Below are 23,907 nucleotides of genomic sequence, written 5' to 3'. Positions count from 1 at the left end.
TAGAGAGAAGTCAGCGTATGCAAGGACTGGGGCACATACCAAGGCTTTTTTTAGCCTGTCAAAGGAGTCCTGGCAAGTTTAAGTCCAATTCATCTGAATTTTTCCTTGGTGAGCAGTGGCCGTTCCCTTCAGCAAGGCATGAAGAGGGGCAGCAAGTTGGGAAAAGCCATGAATAAATCTTCTATAATACCCTGCAAAGCCCAGAAAGGAACGCACCTGTTTAATAGTTTGTGGGACAGGCCATTCCTCCACCACAGCGGTCTTCTGAGGATCAGTCGCTACTCCTTGGTTACTGATGACATGGCCCAGGTAGGTTACCTGTTGCTGAAACAACTTGCCCTTCTTTGGTTGTAACTTCAGGCCATGATCATACAGCTTCCAAAACACCTGTTCCAAGTGGTGAAGATGGCTGTCAAAGTCAGGTGAGAACACGACCACATCATCCAAATAAATTAACAAAAAGTCATGCACCATGGACCCCAAGCACCGCTTCATAAGCCTCTGGAAGGTTGCTGGTGCGTTGCACAGGCCAAAAGGCATACGGTCAAACTCATAGAGACCCAATGGGGTAGTGAATGCGGTCTTCTGGCGGTCTTGGGGGTCCATTTCAACTTGCCAGTATCCACTAGCAAGGTCAAGTGTGGAATACCATTGGGCCCTCTTCAGCCCTGTGAGGGACTCTTCGATGCGAGGTAGTGGATATGCATCCTTGTGAGTAACTGCATTAAGCTTACGATAGTCCACACAGAACCTCCAGCTGTCGTCTTTCTTTTTAACCAGACTCACCATCTCAGACTCAGGGGGGATAACCACTGGTGGCTGCCGGGGCAGTCGAGCAACCCCTTGAAAGGGAATGGCGTGCCCTTCAGCCGTCACCCTCTGGCAGACAGAGAAGGCTTGTTCCCAAACTTGACCTGCTACAGGCGACACAAGAGACTTGAAAGCTGACAACCCAGGGTGTTTGCCCTTGGCCAATTCATCCCAACAGTGTGCAATTACATTCATTCCCAGAATGGCATGGTTTGCTCCCATGCATCCATCTTCAACCACCACCATTCCCTTCTGTGGAACCTGGACACCCCCGACAGCAAAATCAACAACTGCATAGCCAACATACGGTATCTGTAATCCATTAACCGCTCGTAAGGTTAACCAGGGAGAGTCATGGGCACAATTCATGTTAATATCCCCAAAATGTCTTTTATAGAAGGCTTTACTCACCAGAGTGACTTGGGAGCCGGTATCAAGGATGTGCCCCACTCCTCCACAGTCCCTGCATATAGGCCTCCCCTCAGCATCCCATTGGAAGGACCCCCTGCCTGGTGGCATCTGTTGAAGTCTTGGACGCACAGTTGAACTGATGGGCAGTTGGGGTGAGATGGCAAGCAAAAATGGAACAGTGGGCTGACTGGCAATTAGGGGGGAGTTTTGCGGAGTTCTTCAACAATGGAGGCACTCAAACCCTTCAGTTGCTCTGCCACTTCCTTGCGACATTCTGCCTGGAGTTCGCTTTTCAGTTGGCTCAGATCAGGTGTGTCGCATTTTGGGGTGTGAACTGGTGAGGCCACTGCTGTAGGTGTGGCGGCTCATCTGACCCAGGCATGGTCTTCTCCATGTTGCTGCTCTTGCTGGAGAGCCACAGCCTCAGTACAGACAGCGGCAAACGTCAACTGTGGATGGCGACGCACTTGGCGATGGATCTCTTGCTGAATTGGGCCTGGTCTTAAGTTCAAAGTGAACTGATCTAACAGGTACTCGCCCTCTTCTTCTTGGGTTGGCTCACGTCCCTGCCAGTCAAAGTAGAGTTCCCGCAACTTTAAGATAAAGGATTCCACTCCCTCCTCCTGACCTTGCCTACAGCTGAAGAACCTTGACCGTCGCTGGGCTCGACTTCCTCCATCACCATACTTCTTTTGTAGGGCATCCAGCAGTGCCTTAGTGTCAGCAGTTTCCTCCGCCTTGAATAACCGTGCCTGGCGCCTTGCCTCCCCATCTAGAGCGGCCAACAGAAAATCCACCCCTTGTTGTGTGGTTAACTCTTGGGCCCTTAGCATAGCTTCTATCTGAGACCTCCATGAGCTAAATTTTCCCCTTTCCCCACTATAACGGGGAATAAAATACTGAGTCAACCCGTGACACTGTGTCATGCCAACACTAAAGCATCCTGACACCATTCATGTGTGGGGTTGCTTCTCATCCAAGGGAGTGGGCTCACTCACAATTCTGCCCAAAAACACAGCCATGAATAAAGAATGGTACCAAAACACCCTCCAACAGCAACTTCTTCCAACAATCCAACAACAGTTTGGTGAAGAACAATGCATTTTCCAACACGATGGAGCACCGTGCCATAACGCAAAAGTGATAACTAAGTGGCTCGGGGACCAGAATGTTGAAATTTTGGGTCCATGGCCTGGAAACTCCCCAGATCTTAATCCCATTGAGAACTTGTGGTCAATCCTCAAGAGGCGGGTGGACAAACAAAAACCCACTAATTCTGACAAACTCCAAGAAGTTATTATGAAAGAATGGGTTGCTATCAGTCAGGATTTGGCCCAGAAGTTGATTGAGAGCATGCCCAGTCGAATTGCAGAGGTCCTGAAAAAGAAGGGCCAACACTGCAAATACTGACTCTCTGCATAAATGTCATGTAATTGTCGATAGAAGCCTTTGAAACGTATGAAGTGCTTGTAATTATATTTCAGTACATCACAGAAACAACTGAAACAAAGATCTAAAAGCAGTTTAGCAGCAAACTTTTTGAAAACTAATATTTATGTAAGTCTCAAAACTTTTGGCCACGACTGTATACATTTTTCTGGTAATGCTCTTTATTACCAATAAAATAATGCTGAGTTTTCAAATCATTTTGAGTAATATTTGACAGTTTCTAAATGCAACAAAACAATCATTTAATAACTGCATGAACAATTGAATAAGCATTCAAAACTAACTGGTTAGAGTGTAAATTTCTAGTAAACCCACTGAGAATGTAACAAACCATATCTGTTCTCATGAATATGCAGATGTGAATTAAATAGCCAGCCTTGCTGTACAGTGAACTGCTTTTGAAACAGTGTTGCTGAACTAATCTAAACAGTCCTCCAAACACAACAGCTAATTTGTTTACAATCCAGCAGTCCTTTGTGAGCAGCCAGAGATAAAAGCCTAAGCTCCTATAGTTGTTCTCATTGGTTTATGAGGATAAATTCAGCAGAGGCGTAGCATTTAATAGGAAGTCCACTGAAGTCTCTGCGCTCTTTGCTGTAGGTATATGACTTACAGGCAAACACGGCTATCTCTTTCCCATTTAAATGCTAATGAACAGTAGGCTGGGGTGCTGAGAGTGGCAGCGGAGGCTGTGCATTTTTAATGTCTTATCTCAAAGGTAAAAGGTCCTGTTCTGTGACTGAGGGGTGATACATGATCAGACATTATTACAAGCACTAGAGGTGATCTGACCTGCGTGTGTTTGTGTTTGTGAGAAAACTATATTCATATAGTTGCATATACATATTCTTACAGGCCTGTCATTCCAGGAAATAGTCAAAAGTAAGAACAGATATTTATGGACTTGATCAAGAGTGCATGTGTAATCGTTTCATGATTGTGCATGAATCAAAACTGTTAGCTTGAAGTGTACACACCAGAAAAATTATTATTTTTTGTTTGTTTATATAAAAAAATATTTATTTATTAAATATATGTTATGTATATATACATTTCATTTTTTAAAAATTTAATAAAATAAAATTACACAAAGTATTTTATTTGTCATCCATCAATTTATTTAACTTTAATGTATTATTTTTATTTATATTTAATGAAAATATTTTATTTTAGTTTTAGTTTTTTTCTTCAAGCATTATTTTTATCATAGGGAAACTACATCCCATCTATATATATATATATATATATATATATATATATATATATATATATATATATATATATATAAATCGGATCTAGACAACTTTCCCTTGACCTTTATCTGTGAATTAACTACAATGAATTATGTCATTTCCTCCAGTCCATTTTTTCCCTTGATTTAAAGTGCTAAGTGTTTTTCCTTTCTACTTTAATGCCCTTGACTGGATCCATCCATTTCTCCAGACGGTTTTAACTATTATCAAAGATAATGTCAGAAGAAGCTGTGGATCCCACTAACAATATTCCATACAGTCATATCAGATTCTAACACACAAAATGTCATTTTAATTTGATCTAAATTACCCAGCATCTGGTTGTGCAATCATGGTATTTGATGATAATCATAAATGAGATTATGAAGTGTCACAAAGAACCGCAGATAATCTTTCAGATAATTAAAAAGTAGTGATAATTGTACAGTATATTTAGCTAACAGGCCTGCAGCTATAAATAACATGAAAATATTTGCATATAGATGATGGATTTTATTATAACCTTTGAATAGTCAGTTTTGAATACTGAAGAAATATTTTGGGTTTGGGCTAATCGCACTAAATCAAACCTTTAGTGAATATATCATATCACACACGAATCATGCTTAATCCACTCATCCGGTGTGTATCGCTATCTCCTTTCTATTTTATGAAATGGAATGTACTCACACACACACAAGCCTGCGCTTTGACTGACTGCTGATGCAGAGATAATGAGATGCTTTACTGTGCTGCGAGTGGTAATTGCCTTGGCTTGGTGTGTGAAAATCAAGGCCACTCTGTGTCTCTGTGTCATTGTCATCCTGGAACACACCTGTTATCTGTCTGCTCGAGCCGACTGCTACCAGACACTTACAGTTCACACACTCTCACTGACAGTACTCGGCTTAACCATTTCTTTTTAATTCTCTCATATTCAAGGATATTGTTTTGGCTGCATTTGCTTAGGCTTTTGAAATCCAGGCACAGTGAGTCATTTTGCCTATTGAGACTTCAGACTTGCTGTCCATTTCCTCTAGTGCACAAACACACACTGGCACAGAATGACATGCTTCGCTAGCAGGCAGTCAGGTGTTGAAAGGAAGAAATCTCTCCCTTATCTGCCTATCTTCATCTGTGCTTCTTCAATGGCCTCATCAGACAGAGAGAGTGTTTGCACACACATTCCAACTTCAAAGAGAAAACATCATCAAGAGATTCATCAGCTATCACAGAAAAAAGACTGATTTGAACTCCAGCTCAAACATTCCTTTGTTTTAAAGAGCGAATTATTTTTTTTATATCATAATAGGATCATTATTATTTAGCTTTGATCACTTTAATGACTTTTTTTCTACTTTTGCTAATCAAAATATGTTGCAAGAAATGTTGCATGTTGAAGCATGTAATATAATACAGGTAAATTAAGCATTCATGATTTTTGTCTTTAAGAAAAAAATTGATGAAAATGTACTCAAACTCAAGCCACCCAAGATGTAGATGAGTTTGTTTCTTCATCAGACCAGATTTAAAGAAATTGAGCAACAAACTGTGCATCACTTGCTCACCAGTGCTTCATTGCAGTGAATGAGTGCAGTCAGAACGAGAGTCCAAACATCTTATAAAAACACCACAATAATCCTCAAGTAATCCACACCAAGAGCTGCTTGTTTGTAAGGAACAAATCAAACATTAAGACATACTTTAAACAGTTTCTGGATAAAATAGTCCCCTATAATGACATGTTTTCCCAGTAAAATGCTGTCTCATCTGAATCAGGAAAGAAATATGCACAGATCAAAAACTATTTATAAGCGAAGATCATCCAAATCAGTTCTAAACATATATGTTGGAGGTTTTTGATGTGAGAGGACAACAGGGGGTTGACTTTTTCACTGGATGAAGCATTATTATTGACAGAAGAAAGGCCTAATAATGGATTTGTTTCTTAGAAACACGTAGCTTTTCACTTCAAAAAACACAAATTTATAGACTGGAGTCAAACTCATCTACATCATAGACAGCCTGAAGGTAAGTAAATTTGAGCACATTTTCATTTTTGCTTGAACTATTTTGGAGACCGGATAGCAAGAATAATTATTCTGAAAATGCCATAAAAATTTTGCTTTTAACAAACCATTAGTCAAAACACCAATAAAGACAGACTGCATATAGACAGTTGTATTGGGTCAGAACATTGCAACATGACTTTCCACTCTAAATTACCCTCATTCTCACTTTCTTTTTATCACACACACACACACACACACATACACACACACATACAAAAGCACTAAAACAGTTAAATAAATAAAATGTAATTCACAAATCCGTCAGTGACCATTCTTAATTAAAGGTTTGTATATATTGTGGCTTGGATGTGTTTTGCAATTCATCCATTTATTTGATGAATAGCCCTGACTGGCATTTCTGTGGTTAGGCAATAGCTATTTTGTGCAAACTTGGTCTAACATCAGGCTGTGCTGTTTTTTGCACAAATACTTGGACACACAAGCATGCATGCAAAATCCATATTGCAATATGACTCCAGGTTCTGCTGTCTTCATAGGAAACGCACAGAGGGGCTTTACTGAGAGTGCATAATGCATTAAAATCAACAAATCTACAAATCATGCTGCGCCTTTATGCCATTTTTACTGAAAAAGTCACAACTCTCACACAGTCCTTATGTGTTCTGCACTAACATGAACTCCTCTCTATTAAGGGCAGATTTCATACTTTACAGAATTTATTCTAAAATGACATGAAATAAAATTGTGGATTGAGTGAAGTAGTTTCACTGTGCTGAATAACAACAAACACATCTGTTTGTCATCATGCACTGTGAAATGTTCTTGATCCATGAGGTTGTCAACAAAAGTTCAACTTGGAGGTAAGTTAATCCAGTCATGTTTATAATACTGCAAATTGTATTGCTAATCAGAATCCATGAACTTATACATTGTGCTATTAAAACCTTGTGATTTTTAGTTTTGTGATCTAATAAAATCACAACAATTCACCCAGTAAAAGTTTAAGTGAAAGGAAAAGGTACACACACTTTAATAAAAGCGCAGTGGGCATTGCCCTTTGACCTAATTATTTTTGGACCCATGATTTACAGCACCAAAAAAATGTTGGTTTATTTATAGAGATTTGTTTTAGCAAAGTATCCACTGTTTGCACACTTCAAAATCAGGTCTACTGATTAATGAATACTGTTTTTGAATATCATGCATGCTTTTTGCATGCTATAGAGTAGTATGCAGGGCCCAATTGCTCCATGCTCGTGGCGAAACATGCTTTTTTTGTGATTTCTTTATATGCAGACTGTGTTTTTCCATCAGTATTTACTAAAAATAATTTTTTTGGGGGGGGGGGGGGGTCTTGCACTTTAGTGTCAGAAAAAGACACGTTTTACATAATAAGGGGGTTGTATTTAATGTTTAATAAATATAGATATTATTAGTCTATAATTGTAGACACATTTTTTTTTAATTTTTTTTCTGAACAATGCACCGAAAGTGTAGCCTTTATCTCCAAAAAAAACCTGTGTGCCACTGTTGTGAAGGCGTGTAGCGCGTGGGCGTCGCCCAGAGTGATAAAGAGTGAGTAAGAGCGCATTCGTTCGCATGTTTGCCTGTGATTTAGTGAAGATAAGCGCTGCACCCCCATTACTAACATGTCCCGTGTTTTTGTTTTGTTAGCTCCGGATGCATTTGCAATGCCTAATTGCGTTCAAAACATAAATGGGTGTTACTTTTAAGGTAAGTCTCCGCCCAGGGGGAGTAGCAGCGCTCCATCCACCTGCCAGACTACTTCAACAGCAGACAGTCAGTGGACCTGAAGCGCGCTCGCTGCTGCTGCTGCGTGGACAAAAATACACGAGACGCGTTAAAAAACTCGGGCGAGAGGGGATACGCGCACTTCATTTGAGCTGCCACGGAATCATAGTCACATAAATTAGTTTAAAGGAGCTACTACTTTGAAGACACGTGTATGCAGTTACTTTTGACTGGACGTATTGTTTTGGTTTCTGTACGTTTTCTTTGCGCTGGATTGCAAATGATTTGTACATCGGGACACACAGGAGCGTTTGTGACGGACGTCTTGTAGGTGAGATCTGCATTCATTTAAGTTTATTTTATAAGTAGTATTGTTTTTATGCTTCACGTCACGTACATCACAAATAGCTACTTGTTTATATAGACAATCAGCATAGTTATTATCCAAATGGTTTTATACACGCTTATTTTTAAGAGGATCAGTCCATTGCACGGCACTGAAATCCGATGAAATCGAATATTTTGAGCGATTTGTTGAGAGATTTTTGCTGGAAAAGGGTATGCCACTGGTATTGATAATTGAAGTTCAATTGCAGTTCATGTGCTGATTTTTTAATTTTAATTTTATTATTATTATTATTTGATTGGAATAATAATGAAAAAAAAACAGTAGGCATAGTTGTGACAGAAATCAATCACTTCAGTTTTTATGACTGATATTTTACTGGGTTTTCTTTCGTGTCTTTATTTCCATTTTAAAAAAAGAGTCATTTTAAAAATAATGATTTAAAAAAATATATTTTCAACACAATTAACTAAATGACCATTATACTAGAGCAATAAAAATATAATGTGTATTATGAATATTTTAATAATAATAAATCAATTATGACAAAGTGAAATGTTTCCACAAAGAATTTGAAACAGTATTTTACCATTTTTTGGTAGACTATTTTTACGGAACCGATAACAAATTAAGTAGAAGTGTGTAAATATCTGTGAAGATATAACTCCAGCTGTAACTTATCAGTGTGTCTCTATTACCAATTTCCATTTTCTTCCATTCAATAAAAAGATGGTTATGTGAAATCTCAATCATGAATGTATCAGTGGATCCTCACCCACTTCCTCCCTCCCTTCCCATGCAGGACCAAATAAATCTCTTTTGGGTCTTTGGATAAAGTGATCATGCAGGGAGCCGGGACTTTGGTGCTGGGGACCCTTCTGGTGTCTGTGTTCTCAGCTGTCTCGGTCCACAGCAGCCCTTTGTCTTCCCTGCCACCCGCTTCTGTTCCACGAGTCTTCCTGTCCTTCAAAGGTAAGATGCATTTCTGTTGTATACGCTGTCTTACACTGTTGCTCTGTGGGTGACATCTACAAATTAACATAGAAATATAAAAAATCGCAGTTGATATGGTATCGATTGCATGAGAAATCTATTATTTGTATATTTGTCCTCAGTGTTTCCAGGAAACCGAGTCTCATTATATTAATATATATCAGTGCATATGCTTCTACTGTAGTATTAGGCAGTAGGGTTTTCTTTATTGTTTTGTGAGAATCTCTTCAGTTTTTTGCTGAGCAAGCTACTTACATTCTTAGGTTTACCTGTTTGTTCACCTTTCTAATTCAAGGAGTTTTCACAGTCTGCCGCCTGAACTTTCTTTTCTGTTGCCCGTTATTGTGCTTCTTTAATTGGTTTTTCAAACACTCTTTGGTATGGAGAATGTCTGCCAGCAAAGACCTAAATTCAGAATTTGCGCTACACTCTGTGACTTTGAGTTTAACCCTTGCTGGGGGAATTGGATTTCATGTTGGGTCGTTTGAGGTTCGTGCACGGCTCTTGGTTGGATAAGCAATGCAATTAGTTTTTAGTTCTAAAGCAGTATTTCCCTTAGGATTCTCTGAGCTGTTTTTTCTGAATATCTATGTTCTTGATAGTAGCACATTTTCCAGGACTACGCATCCATGATTTGTTAACAGTGCAGTTTTATTGTAATTTATTTTATTCTCAGGAATTGCAATTGGAAGGCAGCTTAAACTATATGTTTACAATATTTTCTCCAAAATGGAATACTGATACTCTATGCGATACTGGACGGGTTTGTTTCCCAGGACCTTTATGTCCAATCGTAGTGTACTTCTGTCAGTCAACACTGACACTGACCACTCTTTACTGCCAAGATATACACTGGAGACATACTACATGCATGCACTAGATGGGATATTCCATCTTACGATATGACAGAATATGATCTGTGAGTTTCTGGAGATTATCAAAACATTGTAGATAAAATAAAAGATCTATTCTGCTTTATGTAGGACGTGGTGAAAGTCCTTTGGATGGATTACAGTTTTTAGTTGTGGTTACTTCTGTTCTCTGTCCAGCAGCCTTGATTAAACACTTGAATCATGTTCCTCCCTTGAGAGTGAACGTCTTGTGAAGAAGGCTACATTTGTTTAGGGCTTTAACTCACTAAACATTCTGTTCTCTCCCACAAACAGCGTCAAGCTTAGTGGGATCTTGTTTTGGTTTTGTACTTGGATGTGCCATTAGAAAATCATTATGATGGCTGACCATGATGGCTTATGTTGTAATTGCTTGCCTCCGTGCCTTTACTCTTTGAGACACATAACATCCTGTTTTATATCCCTCTCAGTTACTTAAATGTGACTGTTTGAGCCATGAGGTCATCATCTGTTCACTGTTGTAACAGGGTTATGCACCATTCAGAATTACACAGAAAATACTTTGTACATTTTAGTTTTATTTTACGGACAAACTAAATTGGATGCACAATTTCAGTTTGAATGTTAGGAAGTAGAAATACAATGAATTTAAATTCAAATAATTTTTAACTTGAAAAGAAACATTTTAATGACCAATTAAAATGTTGACTTGGCAAAGCCTTGTTCGAAAGTTATGAAAAAGTTCACTGATTTTCAAGCTTTGTATTACAATGTAAATGAACAATGTCTTTCTCCGTGTTGCCTGCCTGTTTATTTGTCAGCGTAAGTCAGTCGGATCGACTGAGGGTATTTATGGATGTTGACCATTTTGGAAAAGGGGAATGGCACAGCCCTTTTTATCTGTTTTAAAAAATAGGAATTACGTTTGTGCTGCATAAACAGCCAAGATTTATTAAAAGCCTTTCTTGCCAGTGGTGATTAAATAGATAGATAGATAGATTCTTTAGTTCTGAATTTTTAACATCCCTTTGTTGTAATATGTTGTTTAAATTTTTGATATAGTAGTGGTTTTAATTTCATGCATGAATTGTAATGATTCAGTTTAGCTTGAGGTCCGGTTTAAGAAAAACTGAGCAAAGAAAGAAATTAATAGCTTTTAAGTGATCCTCCCTGGGGGGATGCAGGCATAACTCACTAGTACGTCCCTCATACACGCAAGCTTGAACACAAGCATAAATGCACCCACTCACACACACATTGACTGCGGTTCACCAAGATCTCCCTGTTTCTGATAGATTCTTATTCTCCAGTTTGAGCATGCAGGGAGGGAGGGCAGGGAACTCAGCCAGACAGAGTCAGTTTTCGTCTCTGAGGGAGGACTTGGCTGGTGTTTCAGCGGTGTCGGTGAGTTAAGAGAGCAGATAGTGGTGTGTTCTTGTGCCCTTACACATTTCAGACAGTCCAGACCACAAGAACATCCCTGGAAGCCCAATCATCTGTGAAGTTCATGGTCTAGGGCTCTGAAGACATGACTTATTACAAGTTCAGACTCTTTTCTAAGGCTCTTCTCTTGTTTTTTCCCTTTTTATAGGAGTAACTATGATGTGTTTGCCCTTCTCTTTCACATGCACACACTTCTTTTTAAATCCCCTCTTTCTTATGTATCTCTGCAAGCCTGGGATTTACATGCTAAAAGGTAGCCCAGAGGACTTACTAAGAGTCACATGACAGCCTTAAGTTCATTTCTTTGCATATGAGCCTTCACATAACTCCTCATTTTTGGACATGACAGTGGATTTATAGGCATGTTTGTGTGTATTATATCACTTTACAGTGGTTAGGAGAGCCCAGGGATGATTCAAGGAGGAATGCTTGTGTGAATTGGTATTTTGTGTGTGTGTGTGTGTGTGTGTGTGTTTGAAATTGGTGCCACGGGTGTTGTTTGTGCACACTGTTTTAATTTAAATTCCATCAGTAGATTCTCTGAGGGGCAGAGCGCTTATTGCTCAATTTAGACAAATGTTCTCAGACAAAGAACACTTTAAAGTAAGTATCTCAAGGTGCATCAGTCGTTCTGATGGCAGTGCATAAATTATCGCAATTAAATTAGTGTGCTTCATTTTCCTCTTGCTATTCATGTTAACACCTGCAGAATGTTTTGTGAAAAAAACACTAAAGCAGTAGTAGGCGATGGTCTGGATGAGAATAAAATCTCATTGTCTCTGGTTTGAGAGCTTTAGGAGTTATCATATAGGGAAAAGTGCTTATAGACCCTATCCTCTGCACATAGATCCATGACCAAGAATTTGTTTTATTATTATTATTATTATATGGATATGATGCCCCACTCCAGGGCTTCTAGTCTAATAATAAATCAGGAATAATAAATAATAATATATATTTAAAAAACGGTTTCTTCTATGTTAGAGTCTCGTCAGAGAGGTCAGTAGTGGTAGTGATAGTTTATTATTTTAATTTTTAAATGAAATTTAACTGAACATTAGATGACAGCAAAGAAAGAAAGAAGTGATTATAACATGAAAACATATTACACATGTGCGTGCATTTGCATACATATGAATACAACATAAAAGCTAGTGTGACAGCTATTGTAATAAAGAAATATGAAAATGACAAAGTTAATGTTTATTAGTATTTATTGGTTAAGATTTAAGATAATATGCTTGTTTGAGGGTGTATTATCATGTTTGAGTTTTATCTCACTGTATGTGCTGGCAGAATAACCTCAAAGATATATTTATCTTTGACACACCATCCTGTGAACTCGCTTAGATGCTTGATGTTTTGAAGTGTCATAAAATATCATGGTTCTGTAGGTGATGAATGGTGGTAAACCAGGCCTGGCCCATCTGCATTTCTTTTTATACTGTATTTGCTTATCAGTACTAGCAAATAGCTAATACCCAAAAATGTGTATACTCAAACTACTGTACAGTACTTTCTTCCAGCTACATTTTGATGAGCATGTTGAAAATTATCTAGAAGTTTAAAAAATATACTCTGACCTGGGCACAGTATATGTGTGTGTGTGCATTTGTCTGTGCTGGAGGCTTTTTCTATCTTCAAACAAGCCCTAATAACAGCCTATTTGAGGGTGCCAGAGGCTGAGGTTGTGACCCCAAAAAAACAGAAGCAGGTCATTGTCAGGGTGATTCGTCCTTGCTGTGTGGGAAAGAGTGAACAAATTCCTGCTATAAATGCTTGTAATGCTAATCTGCAGACCCATTTAAAAGCATTTAACTCTATTCTTGCTGTTCATTTCATTATTTCTCAGTAACACCTGGATGCGTAATTGGCCATGTCTGAAAAAGCAGAAAAAACTGCTATACAAATATATCCAAACGCCCAATTAGACCATTACACTGCTGCAGTGAGAACATTATCTCACATACAGCTACTGCAGACAAAGCTTCCAAGATCATTTTGTATTTCTAGAGCATTTTGAAATTAACATCTCATCACATTTTCAAATACACTGGCTTTCTCTTATTAGTTCAGAATATCAGTTGTATTGTGTGGCTGAGGATGAAGCACAGTGGCTTTTCTTTTAATGCTGTAAAAGCATTTTCTCTATTCCTTTTTAAAAATTCTCATTTACTATTTATGTAAATGAGCTTGGCCTTAAGCATAATATCTGTTAGTGTTACCAAATGATAAACAAAGTAAAAAAAAGGGGAATGAAGACATTTAATGAAAAGGAATAAGCTTTTGTACCACAAAGGGAACAAGAAAGAAAACTGCTATGCATTTTTCATGTTATGACTGATTAGATAATGGATGAATCTAATTAATTTTGTGTAAATAACAAATAAAACAACACAAATTAAATTAGCCTGTGCCATTTTAAATGCTACAGGCGAATTTATGCATCAAAACATTTTAACGTTAAGTATAAAAATGGAATATTCTTTCTGAGATTCGCTAAAGATTATATTTAAAATATTATAAGAAAGAAAGAAAGAAGTCTTATAACCTTATACTATAACACTTATTCTACACTCAATACTTTCCACTCATGACATGATTAGGTTTATCCTTCATGTTGTCTTTACCTGGGTTCTAACTGGGTCAATTGCGACACTAGAGACTTCTCTAAGTGCTTCTCTCTGACAATGCACACAGATACAGAGAGAATGAGAAAGCATATGTGTGAGAGAGAAAGAGAGAGCCCGGGAGCAATCACTGTCTCCCTGAAAGATGAACCTCCTTCAACTTGCCAAGATATGCCTAGGAGATCTGCTCAGACAGAAGGTGAGACACTGTCTCTTTCAGTTCGCACACTAGAGAGACACTACCTTACAGCTGCATAGAGACTGTAGCGCCATTCAGTTACGATTATTACTTCAGCATTCAGCTCACCTGTGGTGCTGATGGGAAAGTATTAGGAAAGGCCCAACCCTCTTTTGGATTTCTCATTGGTGTCTTGTATAAATTTTCTCTTGATCAACCAAAAAATGTGTTTGTCTTCAGGTAACATTGAGGTTTTCTAATTTTAGCTGAAACATGCAGGCTCAGTCAAGCTCTTGCTTTATAAGTGAAACCGCAGCGGTGTATCAGAACGGTATTAAAATCCAAAAAGCGATGGGAATCATCAAAAGTGCATTATTCTGAGCTGCTCCCATGAGGCTTTCTCTAATGGAGCTCTTGGCAGAGTAATAAACTTAACCTCTTGACCCTACATTGAGTTTCAGCTTCATAAGAATCACTTAGAAAAGGCTGCATGGGACAAAGACAGGCGTGGGCTCGGAAAGGAAGGCCTGCTCTTTGTTCTCTATTCTTTGTTGTGTTTGTTTTTGCCAAGGGTGATGTGGTCCTGTGCTATATTAACTAAATTATGGTATCTTAGTCTCGCAGTTAATAATGATTTCTTCCAAATATCTCGACTGTGCATCATTTTGTTGTCTTATTTTAGTGCCATGGTGCAGCAGATGCTGTCTCAGTGCTGTTTGTGTCAAGGTGGCGGTGCATCCCAGCATCCTGTGCTGCGGCGCTGGATCTAAACCGTCACAGCGAGAGGAGAGTGAAGGTGACAGCAGTAGGGCTAAATATAGAGACCCTGCACTCCTACACCCCCTCTCTTACTCTCTATTATCTGTCTTCCTCTTTTTGTCACTAACAAAAATACTACAAAATTACCCTGGTGTCATGGTTTTTTAGACTTGTGGCATGGTATTATTATAAGAACCATGTGCTGTCATAACAGTTAAGCAATTTTTTTTTTGGAGATATCAAAAATATAAGTATATAAAAATATATAGACTTATAAGTGCATTACCACCATCTATCTCTCAAATGGACCATTGACACTCCTAATTGAGATTGTAGATAGAGTGTCAGTGGTCCATTTGAGATATAGGTGGTGGTAATGCACTTATAAGTCTGCGAACGCCGTAAAGGAAGAAGATGAAGAAGATGAAGAAGAAGACTCCTCACATGCCATCTGTTAAGAACGCGCTCAAGATAGTTCGGACATTGCTGTGAATCAGAGGTAAAAAAACATTATAAATACTGTTCAGTTTCTTGGACAGACTGATGGTTTTGTGTCTTTACACATCAATGTATCATCATGAGCTGCAGGGTTTAATTTGGCTTTGTTTGTGTATGTTTTATTTACTCTCAAAGCCGTGATTCCCATTCACTTCCATAGTATGACTTACAGTTCCTAGTTAGAATTGGTCCCTAAACTAGTATTAATATATGTAGTATTTTTTATACATTGACTGTCCCTTTATTGCATTACCATGGTATAAGAGTTCTACCCTCAATCTACCATAGTACTGCCACTTTAAATCATTCTGCTTGTCTATCCTTTTGTATGTTTTTGGATTCTCTGTCTAGCTCTCTTGTATTTTGCGCTGTTTTCCATCAATTGCCAATTCTCTGTTTCATTACTGTCTCTTGGTTGTCTTCCTTAGCTTCTTTTTTCTGTTCTATATATTCATTCTCTCTGCTCCCAGAGGAGGCGTCTAACATGTCACTCCCTGAAGGAGTGTGGAAGCACTCCCATGAGATGAGAAAGAGTGCAGACATTCATTTGAGTGAGGTCTGGGTCACAGCTCCTCACATGAGTCATTCGTTGGGTTGGTTGTGGGTGTGTATGTGGCAGAGAAACATTCATTTTGAGAAAACTATCATCTATGCAAGGAGACTGTGCATACTTTTTATTTTTACAACATTTCATGTTGTTGTTGGACATCAGGACCCGGTTGTGAAAAAGATGACTGCTATGGATGCCATTATTGGCCTTTTTGTGGTTTAATGAAAAATCAGTTACACGATTACATCTGTTACCTAAGACATGAGCAGATTAGTATTTTAATGCAAATAACTTTATCTGCTTGCATGTTAAGCCATGTTCAGTGTGATCTCATGGGAAAATGTAACTTATTTTCAAGGTGCAGATTTTAAGTTTGAATTCCTATGATTTTTAAATAGAGAAAAAGCATGAAAATTGAACACTAAACAAAAACCTTTTACATTGTGCTTGCTTTTCTGTAAAAGAACCATCTTCTGCCCTACCATCTTCAGACAAAGATATTTTGTGTCATCAATTATTTTTTGTTATCTCTTCTTGTAAAACACAGCCATATCCACAGCGCTCACACACTCTTGTCTTATAACACTCATCTGCAGTCTGTGTGTTTTATCTTTGCCTTTCTCATCGCTAATCAGCATTCACATTCACTCGTTTCTGACACTATCACTCCTCTGACTGCAGCTCCCATCTCTGATACACTGTTCGCTTCAAAGGCATTTAAAAGCATCAGGAGTGTAGATGGCTGCCTTGTTATAAAACCGCCTCAGAACCAAAGGTTATCCGGTCTGGATAAATGGTTGCACTGTCAGCTGGTTTGATGTGTTTCTTTCTGGAGTGCAACACAGGGGTTTCTGTAACCTAATGCAGAAACTCATGCAGAGTATCAAAACATGTTTCTATTGCTGATGGAGAGCAGTTTTGGGAAAACGAGGCAAATCTTCTCACTTGTCACTTTGAGAAACAGGCAGGGTTAGTATTCTGCACTGATGGAAGACAAAGATGCTCTGTTTGTAAGCTGTGTGTGTCTCTTTTAGCTCTCCCATGCTGATTGTCTTTTGTGAGGACAGATGGAAATGTGTCAGACAGAATGAAAATAACCTGATATATGTTTCCTGACTTCACTCCTTTAAAATTTCCCATCCCTTTTAGACTGAAAATAGCAAGATTCAAGCTGCGTTCAGCATTAGTAGGGCTGTAGCTATATATATTAATTGATAAATCTGTTGTAAACATGCTGTAGGTTACAATATAAATTGATAAAAAAAAGTTTAAATAAGGATAAATATTCTGCATAAAATGTACACTATTGTTCAAAAGATTTCTTAATGTTTTCTGCTTTTTTTGCTTCGCAAGGCTTATTTAATAAACAATGGTCTAAAACAGTAATATTCTGAAATATTAGATTTTAAAAAAATGTAAAAATATATCCTACAATGTAATTTATTCGTATTGGTAAAGCTGACTTTTCTGCAGCCATTACTTCTGTCTGCAGAGTCACATGATCCTTCAAAAAAAAGATATTGTGCTCAAGAAACATTTCTTATTTATATCATTGTTAAAAACAGTGGCTGCTTAATATTTTTGTGGAAACCATGACAGATTTTAAGATTCTTTAATTTACAGGGAAAAAAACACCAATTATTTGAAATAGATTTGTAACTATGTAAAAGCCTTTTGATCAATTTAATGCATTCTTGCTGAATAAAAATATTTGAAAGTATCTTGCTTGCTGACCCCAATTTGCATATAAATACATTTTGCATTACTTACAAGGATTTCTCAACTTATTTATTAATAATTACCTAGGGGGTGTTTTTTTTTTCCTTTTCTTTTTTTTTCAATGTCGCCACTTGTTTAGTGACAGTAAAACAGAGTGACATGAGCATTCTGATGAGAGAAAGTCTCTGTCCTCTCCCAGACCTTAATTGCTCAGAGAGGATCCATGTTGGCTCGTCCTATTGTAGTCTTCTGCCACAAATGAAGAAAGAGAAAGACTGTGTGGTCCACTGTGAGTTGATTCAGTAAGACAAACCAGCATTGAGGTCTGTTTATAATGAGAGGTTACAATAGGCTTTGTTACCAGGAAGCTTCACTGAACCCCAGACCTGGACCCCCATGACACTTCTGTGCAGTCAGGGGAGTTACTGAGATGCTGGGTAACAGAGTGAGAGAAAGTTACAGGGGAGACACATGTGAAGGCAAATATAACCAACAGCATCAGATAAAGTAATGAAAGATTCTTATAAATAATGATTCTTACAGGAATAGTGCACCCCAAAGTAATTATACACTACCATTTAAAATTTTAGGGTTGGAAAGGTTTTTCTTTATTATTATTTGTTTTTTTTTCACTTATGGTCACCAAGGCTGCATTTATTACTGTATAAAAATACAGTAAAGCAATAATATTGTGAAATATAAATGTCTCTTCTTTACTAGTTAAATATATTTTAAAATGAAATGTATTCCTGTGATGAAAAGCAAAATTTACAGCATCATGACTCCAGTCTTCAGTGTCACATGATCCTTCAGAAATCATTTAGTGGCCAAGAATATGATCATCAATGTTGAAGAAAAGTTTTACTGCTTAATATTTTTCTAGAAACTATATATATATTTTATATATTTCCCTTCCATCAGCAAAGACAATGCCTTACCCTTGTGTGTCTACTGGTTTGGTTGCCATGGCAGCATTTCTTTTGTTACCTGTCACTGTTATAGCACATTTCACCTGTTATTTGAAAACTATGTCTTTCTGCAAGTTCTTAAAATTTCTCAAAATTCACACATCGATCTAACCAAATAGAGGAGGTCTTTTTAGAGTATAGCCATGGGAGTGACAACAGATACAATCATTTTATTCTTGGCTGACAACAGTGAGAAGATGAGTTGCTACATTCACCAACACACACACACACACACACACACACACACACACACACACACACACACACACACACACACACACACACACACACAAACAACAGAGAAAGAGAGAGATTCTCCCTCCAGATGTGGTCTGGGTGTGGGAGTTACAGCCTGGAGGTTACCAGACATGTTTGACCTTAGGGGGGGGCGTGAGGTCAAGGGCACCTCTTCATGTTGTTTTAGACTGCCACCATTTATTACCATCTGTCAGTCAGGCATGGACTTTAATTCCACGGCAGTACTAAGACTCAGACAATGACCTGTGCTGACAAACCAAAGCATCATGACGGAGAAAACACAGGGGGAGCTAGCCAATCAGAGCGCAGGAACGACACTGGATGCAGAGAACAGAATGTGCATTCACAACAGGGGTTATTGGGTGGTAAAAGGGAAAATGTGTCCATCATTGACTGGCTGGCATTTGTCCATCATGTTCGAGGACAGAAAAAAGAATCAGACAAAAAAACCCAGCATTTGTTTATCCTTAAAATAGAAGTATATTAATGAAATTCAGTTTATATAGACTAGATGTATAGCTTAATAAATAAAATTTTTGTAATGGTTTTGAATTCACTTATGCTTAACAAGGCTACATTTATTCTAAACTCTTATTACCAGAGTTTAAAACAGTTTTTACTGTGATGCAATACAAAATTTTATGGTAAGATTACAAAAAAGTAAAATAAATGTATACTCTTCAGCAAGAGTGCATTAAATTGATTAAACTTGACGGCAAAGTCATTAATAATGTTACAAAAGATTTCTGTTTTAAGAAAATGCTTGTCAGCATACATGACGTTACCCAACTGTCTGATATAAAATAAGTTACAGTAACTTAACATTGATGTTCACCTATTTTTGATGCAAAAATCTTCAAATAAAGCATAAGCATTGCTCAGAACAACACGTATGGTGTTTGAATCAATGTTTTTGAAACAATCGGATGAATTAATGATTCAGTGACTCACTCTTAAAGACCAGTCACATGTTTCAATCCTAAATGAATCAGTAACTTGATCTGATGAATCGATTTGAATGAATGATTCAGTAAGACACTCGATGCCTGTTTGATTTTCTTATCTGATTCTCAGAAAATCAAGTAATACATGCTGTCTCTGTCCTAATTATCTGACTAAAACTGTATGTCCACAGATATCTCATTTGTTTTTATTTTAGGAGATATGTCAGTACCATATTATTTTAGACAAATATAGACCTAGTAATTAATATTTATCAGAGTAGAATGATATTGTCATCTGATATCACTGCTGTACCATGGCACCTCCATGATTCTTGTTTTGTAGAGAGTTTGGGAAAATGCTGCTGTTACCATATTGCTGTTTACTGGTCTTGGGATCATTACGTAATGAGAGAGAATTGGAAACCTGATTTCACTATGCTTGTTAAATGTTGATGTAGTGTTTTCTAAAGTATATACAAGTTAGAGCAAATTACATACCTGGCAATTTAATGATAGGGTAGATAAGAGGTAACAATCATGCACACTGGCAATCTACTCTTATGCTTAATTCAGAGAGTATGCATCCGTGCGTGTCTGTGCATCACTCAGGTAAGTTTTTCCTCCAGATGTTCCTCGTCATTTCAGAGGAATGGCACATGTGGGCTGGAGAGTTAGATGGGTGGGAAAGATGGGCTTGTGGTTCTCCGCCAAATTCAGCTGGAGTCTCAAGTGACATTACATGCTGTGTAGATAGGCGTGTTTATGAATGTCTGAGATGAGACTGGAATCGTTGGTGATGTTTGTGGTGGCAGAGAGCTGTTTGCTTATGTTGTTGTGTGATGAAGTGATCTCATGCTCATTAAAGGCAAAGTTTGTTTAGGAGGTCAATGAGATGATGCCTCAGACGTTCCTCTATTTTTGCACTTTGAAGTTGAGGCCTGTGAATGTAGACACCCCCAAGGCTGCATTGGCTCTTCTAGACTTGGCCGTTGTTTCTGTCTGTCTTTCTGTGTCTCTTCTATTCTTTTTGTCCCCTGCTGTCTTATTGCTCTTAGTATTTGCCTTGCAAAACAAATAGCTCTATTGTTTGTAATTGTACCGCTTTTATTTTATTCCTGGGTGTTTACTTGAATATGAAAATATGAAGCAATGTTCACTTATTTTACTTATTTATTTCATAATATTGAATATGTAAATACATTTTTCTTTTTTTCTATATTAGATAGCTCTGTAGGCTGCTTCTCTTGATTTAATTCATAATTGTCTGCTTGTAGTACTTGTCCAGTGGTTATTTTTCCTGAAAAACATTTCATTTTAATTTGCTATTTCATTTTAATTTGCCATTATCCTGCATTGGTTACAAGCTTCAAGCTTGTGTGGTTGCCAGATATCAAGAGTTTAAATCCTCCAATCAGAGCAGTGTTTAATTAAGCTTCTCAATCTGGCAACCATGCACACACTCTCTCTATATTACGGAAAAGCGCTGATGAACTGAAGACACTGGCAAACTGGCATCTGCTCAAATAAAGGTGCAATACCATCTTTTTCTTTAATTTTTTTTGAGCAAAATATTTGATACCATTTAACCATTATCATGTATGATTGTTATCATTCTATTTTCCTCTACAAACTGTCACTTTGAACACTTTGAACATACACCTCACCAATGATTCACCAGTGAGGTCTTGGGATGAGGTCAGTTTTTTGGTCCATGTACAGGTGCACATTACAAAAAAATCCAGAGGAAACTTTGACTGACATGTTGATATTAATACAGTGAAATATTGCTGGCTACAATTGCTCAGGAAATTCATATATAAATTGATGCTGACATGTGGGTTACCTTTTTTAAATAGAAGAGATTGATAAGGATATATTAGGATTTAAAACAAAACAAAGTGTGAACAATCAAATAATTCTTTTCAGATCCTTGTCATTGATCTGTTTAAAAGAGGGTTTTCACGATCATTAATTTTTATCTATTTACAGTTATTTTGTAGATATACAGCATACAACTTGATGGATATGTAAATTCAACTTTATATCTGAAAAACATATATAAGGCTACTGTTTAAAAGTCTTTTAAGAAAACTCGCTGTTTTTAATGATAAATTATTAACACTTAACAGGTAATACTGTACAAACCTGACTCACTTATATGAGACCCCATGATTTAAAACTGTTCCCATTGGATTAGTTTGACATTACCACTTAAACATTAGACAGTGGATGCAAGTACAAAGTTCTGAGAAGCATGTCAAATATGCCTGCCAGAGGAAGTAGCGAGTCTTTTGGGATGGAGCCTGACAAGAGATTTTATTAATTGTGGTCTGAATTAATTCAGTACTTGGACAGGATATTGGATCATATTTTCACCTCTAAAGACTTTCAAAGCTTTACGCTATAGAAACGGTAAAGCTATAAAGTCAAAATCATCATTCTTATAGACACATTCAGGTTAAAACCACAAGCTTGAGTATTATCATCCCTCGACAGTTCGAAAAAATAGCACGAGGGCCAGATGATATTTTTTTCTTTTTACAGCTGAGATTTACAGCTTGAATCTTGACTGGTCCCATTGGAGGCAAAATAGATATGCTAAACCATACCTTTTGCTGGAAAAAAGACACAGACAGATGTGAAATAGGAGAGCAAGAAAGTTTGTGCATATGTCCCAACGTTCAAACCATCCCACAGTTCATAGTCCGTATGTGAGGCTCCTGTAAGCTGAGAACGCATTGACTCGATAACAAGATGAAAATGTAGATGGTATGTATTGGGAAAAAGAGCGTAATAGGATAAGAGAGATGCATGCTGGAGAGACGCCAGGAGGAATGTGTACGGTGTCTGTCTAGAGTCGGCTAACATCTGTTTCTGCAATTTTTGAGAGTGATGTCTGTGCTGCCTGCTGATTTTCTTACAGAGGGAATCAAGCTCTCCAAGCTGCTTCTCTGACGTGTATGTGTGTGTGTGTGTGTGTGTATGTGTGCGTTGCAGCTACCCATGAGTGCATTGTACTCACCTTTATAAAATTGTAGCTTACATTTTTCTGGTCATACAGTATGTAGTGCATGTAGTATATAGTTACTGAAACAGTTTCTCACAATTATCAAGCAGCCGATGATCTGTACTGATTATTATGAGTGCAGACTTTATGAAAAAGTGAAAACACCATCTCCAGTATTTAATAAAATCGATAATGAAATAGTTGACAAAAATGCCATTGTTGTCTGTGCTTTAAAGAGATAGTTCACCCAGAGTTTAAAATTCTGTCACCATTTACTCACTCTCATGTTGTTCCAAACCCTAAAGGTTTGCTTTCTTCTACAGAACATGCAAAAAAAAAAAAGATATTTTGAAGAATGTTTCAACTGTTTGTGTCCATGCAGTGAAAGTCATTGGGGTCCAAAGTAAGATTGGATCTCACTGACCTTTTGTTACACAGAATAAACTCATGCAAGTTAATTAAATAACATTTTTTTATATATTGCATACAATGCATAGCATATATTTACATTTTATTTTTGTTTGTTAGCGTTCAATCAGCACATTGTTTAAAGGAGTGTCAAGGCCACACAGATGCAGAAAGCTCTGCAGATTTCCTCAGATTTTTAACAGCCGTTATTACTTATACACATTCCCTACCCTTAGCATGTTTGTTTATTAAAGATATTGGACACATTTGTTGTGTATTGTAGTACTCTTAGCTTTGTTTATTAGATTTGACCAAACCCATTTCTCCAGATTTCTTACTCCAAAATAACCCAGAAAATGTGCACAAGATATGGAATAACATGCATTTCAACTGCTTGCCATATGTACTGTATCTGTTCAAGTAATTGATTGAAATAGTAATCAACAGTTTAATAATGATCAGAATAGCTGTTAGCTGCAGCTGTTAAATACATACAGATGTGTCTGAGCCTTAAAGCATAGTGACAATACTCAAAAGAAGCTTTTTGGTTAAAGAAACTTATAATTGAGAATAGTGCTTGAGAATCCAAACACAGGAAGAAAGAAACCATATATTTGAACTTCCTTATCAAAATGTCCCAATTAAGTCCTTATGTTGAGACTTTGCGC

General features: G+C 37.5%; 1 protein-coding gene across 2 annotated transcripts in view; it reads left to right on the top strand.

Annotated features, from left to right (window-relative positions):
- The first annotated feature begins 7,521 nt into the window (after positions 1–7,521).
- sema3fa (sema domain, immunoglobulin domain (Ig), short basic domain, secreted, (semaphorin) 3Fa) overlaps positions 7,522–23,907 on the top strand; it is a 42,877-nt gene continuing 26,491 nt past the window's right edge. Inside the window, exons 1-2 of one of the 2 annotated variants that reach the window (XM_059570664.1) lie at positions 7,522–8,018; positions 8,836–9,005. In XM_059570664.1, coding sequence (XP_059426647.1) covers positions 8,876–9,005 — 130 coding nt within the window. In that variant the 5' untranslated portion in view covers positions 7,522–8,018; positions 8,836–8,875. The remainder of the gene's footprint in view (positions 8,019–8,835; positions 9,006–23,907) is intronic. The other variant, XM_059570663.1, reaches the window with a different exon arrangement.

The sequence above is a fragment of the Carassius carassius genome, chromosome 17 (genome assembly GCF_963082965.1).
Source record: "Carassius carassius chromosome 17, fCarCar2.1, whole genome shotgun sequence".
Classification (NCBI taxonomy): domain Eukaryota; kingdom Metazoa; phylum Chordata; class Actinopteri; order Cypriniformes; family Cyprinidae; genus Carassius; species Carassius carassius.
This window is presented reverse-complemented; position numbering and strand designations above follow the sequence as displayed.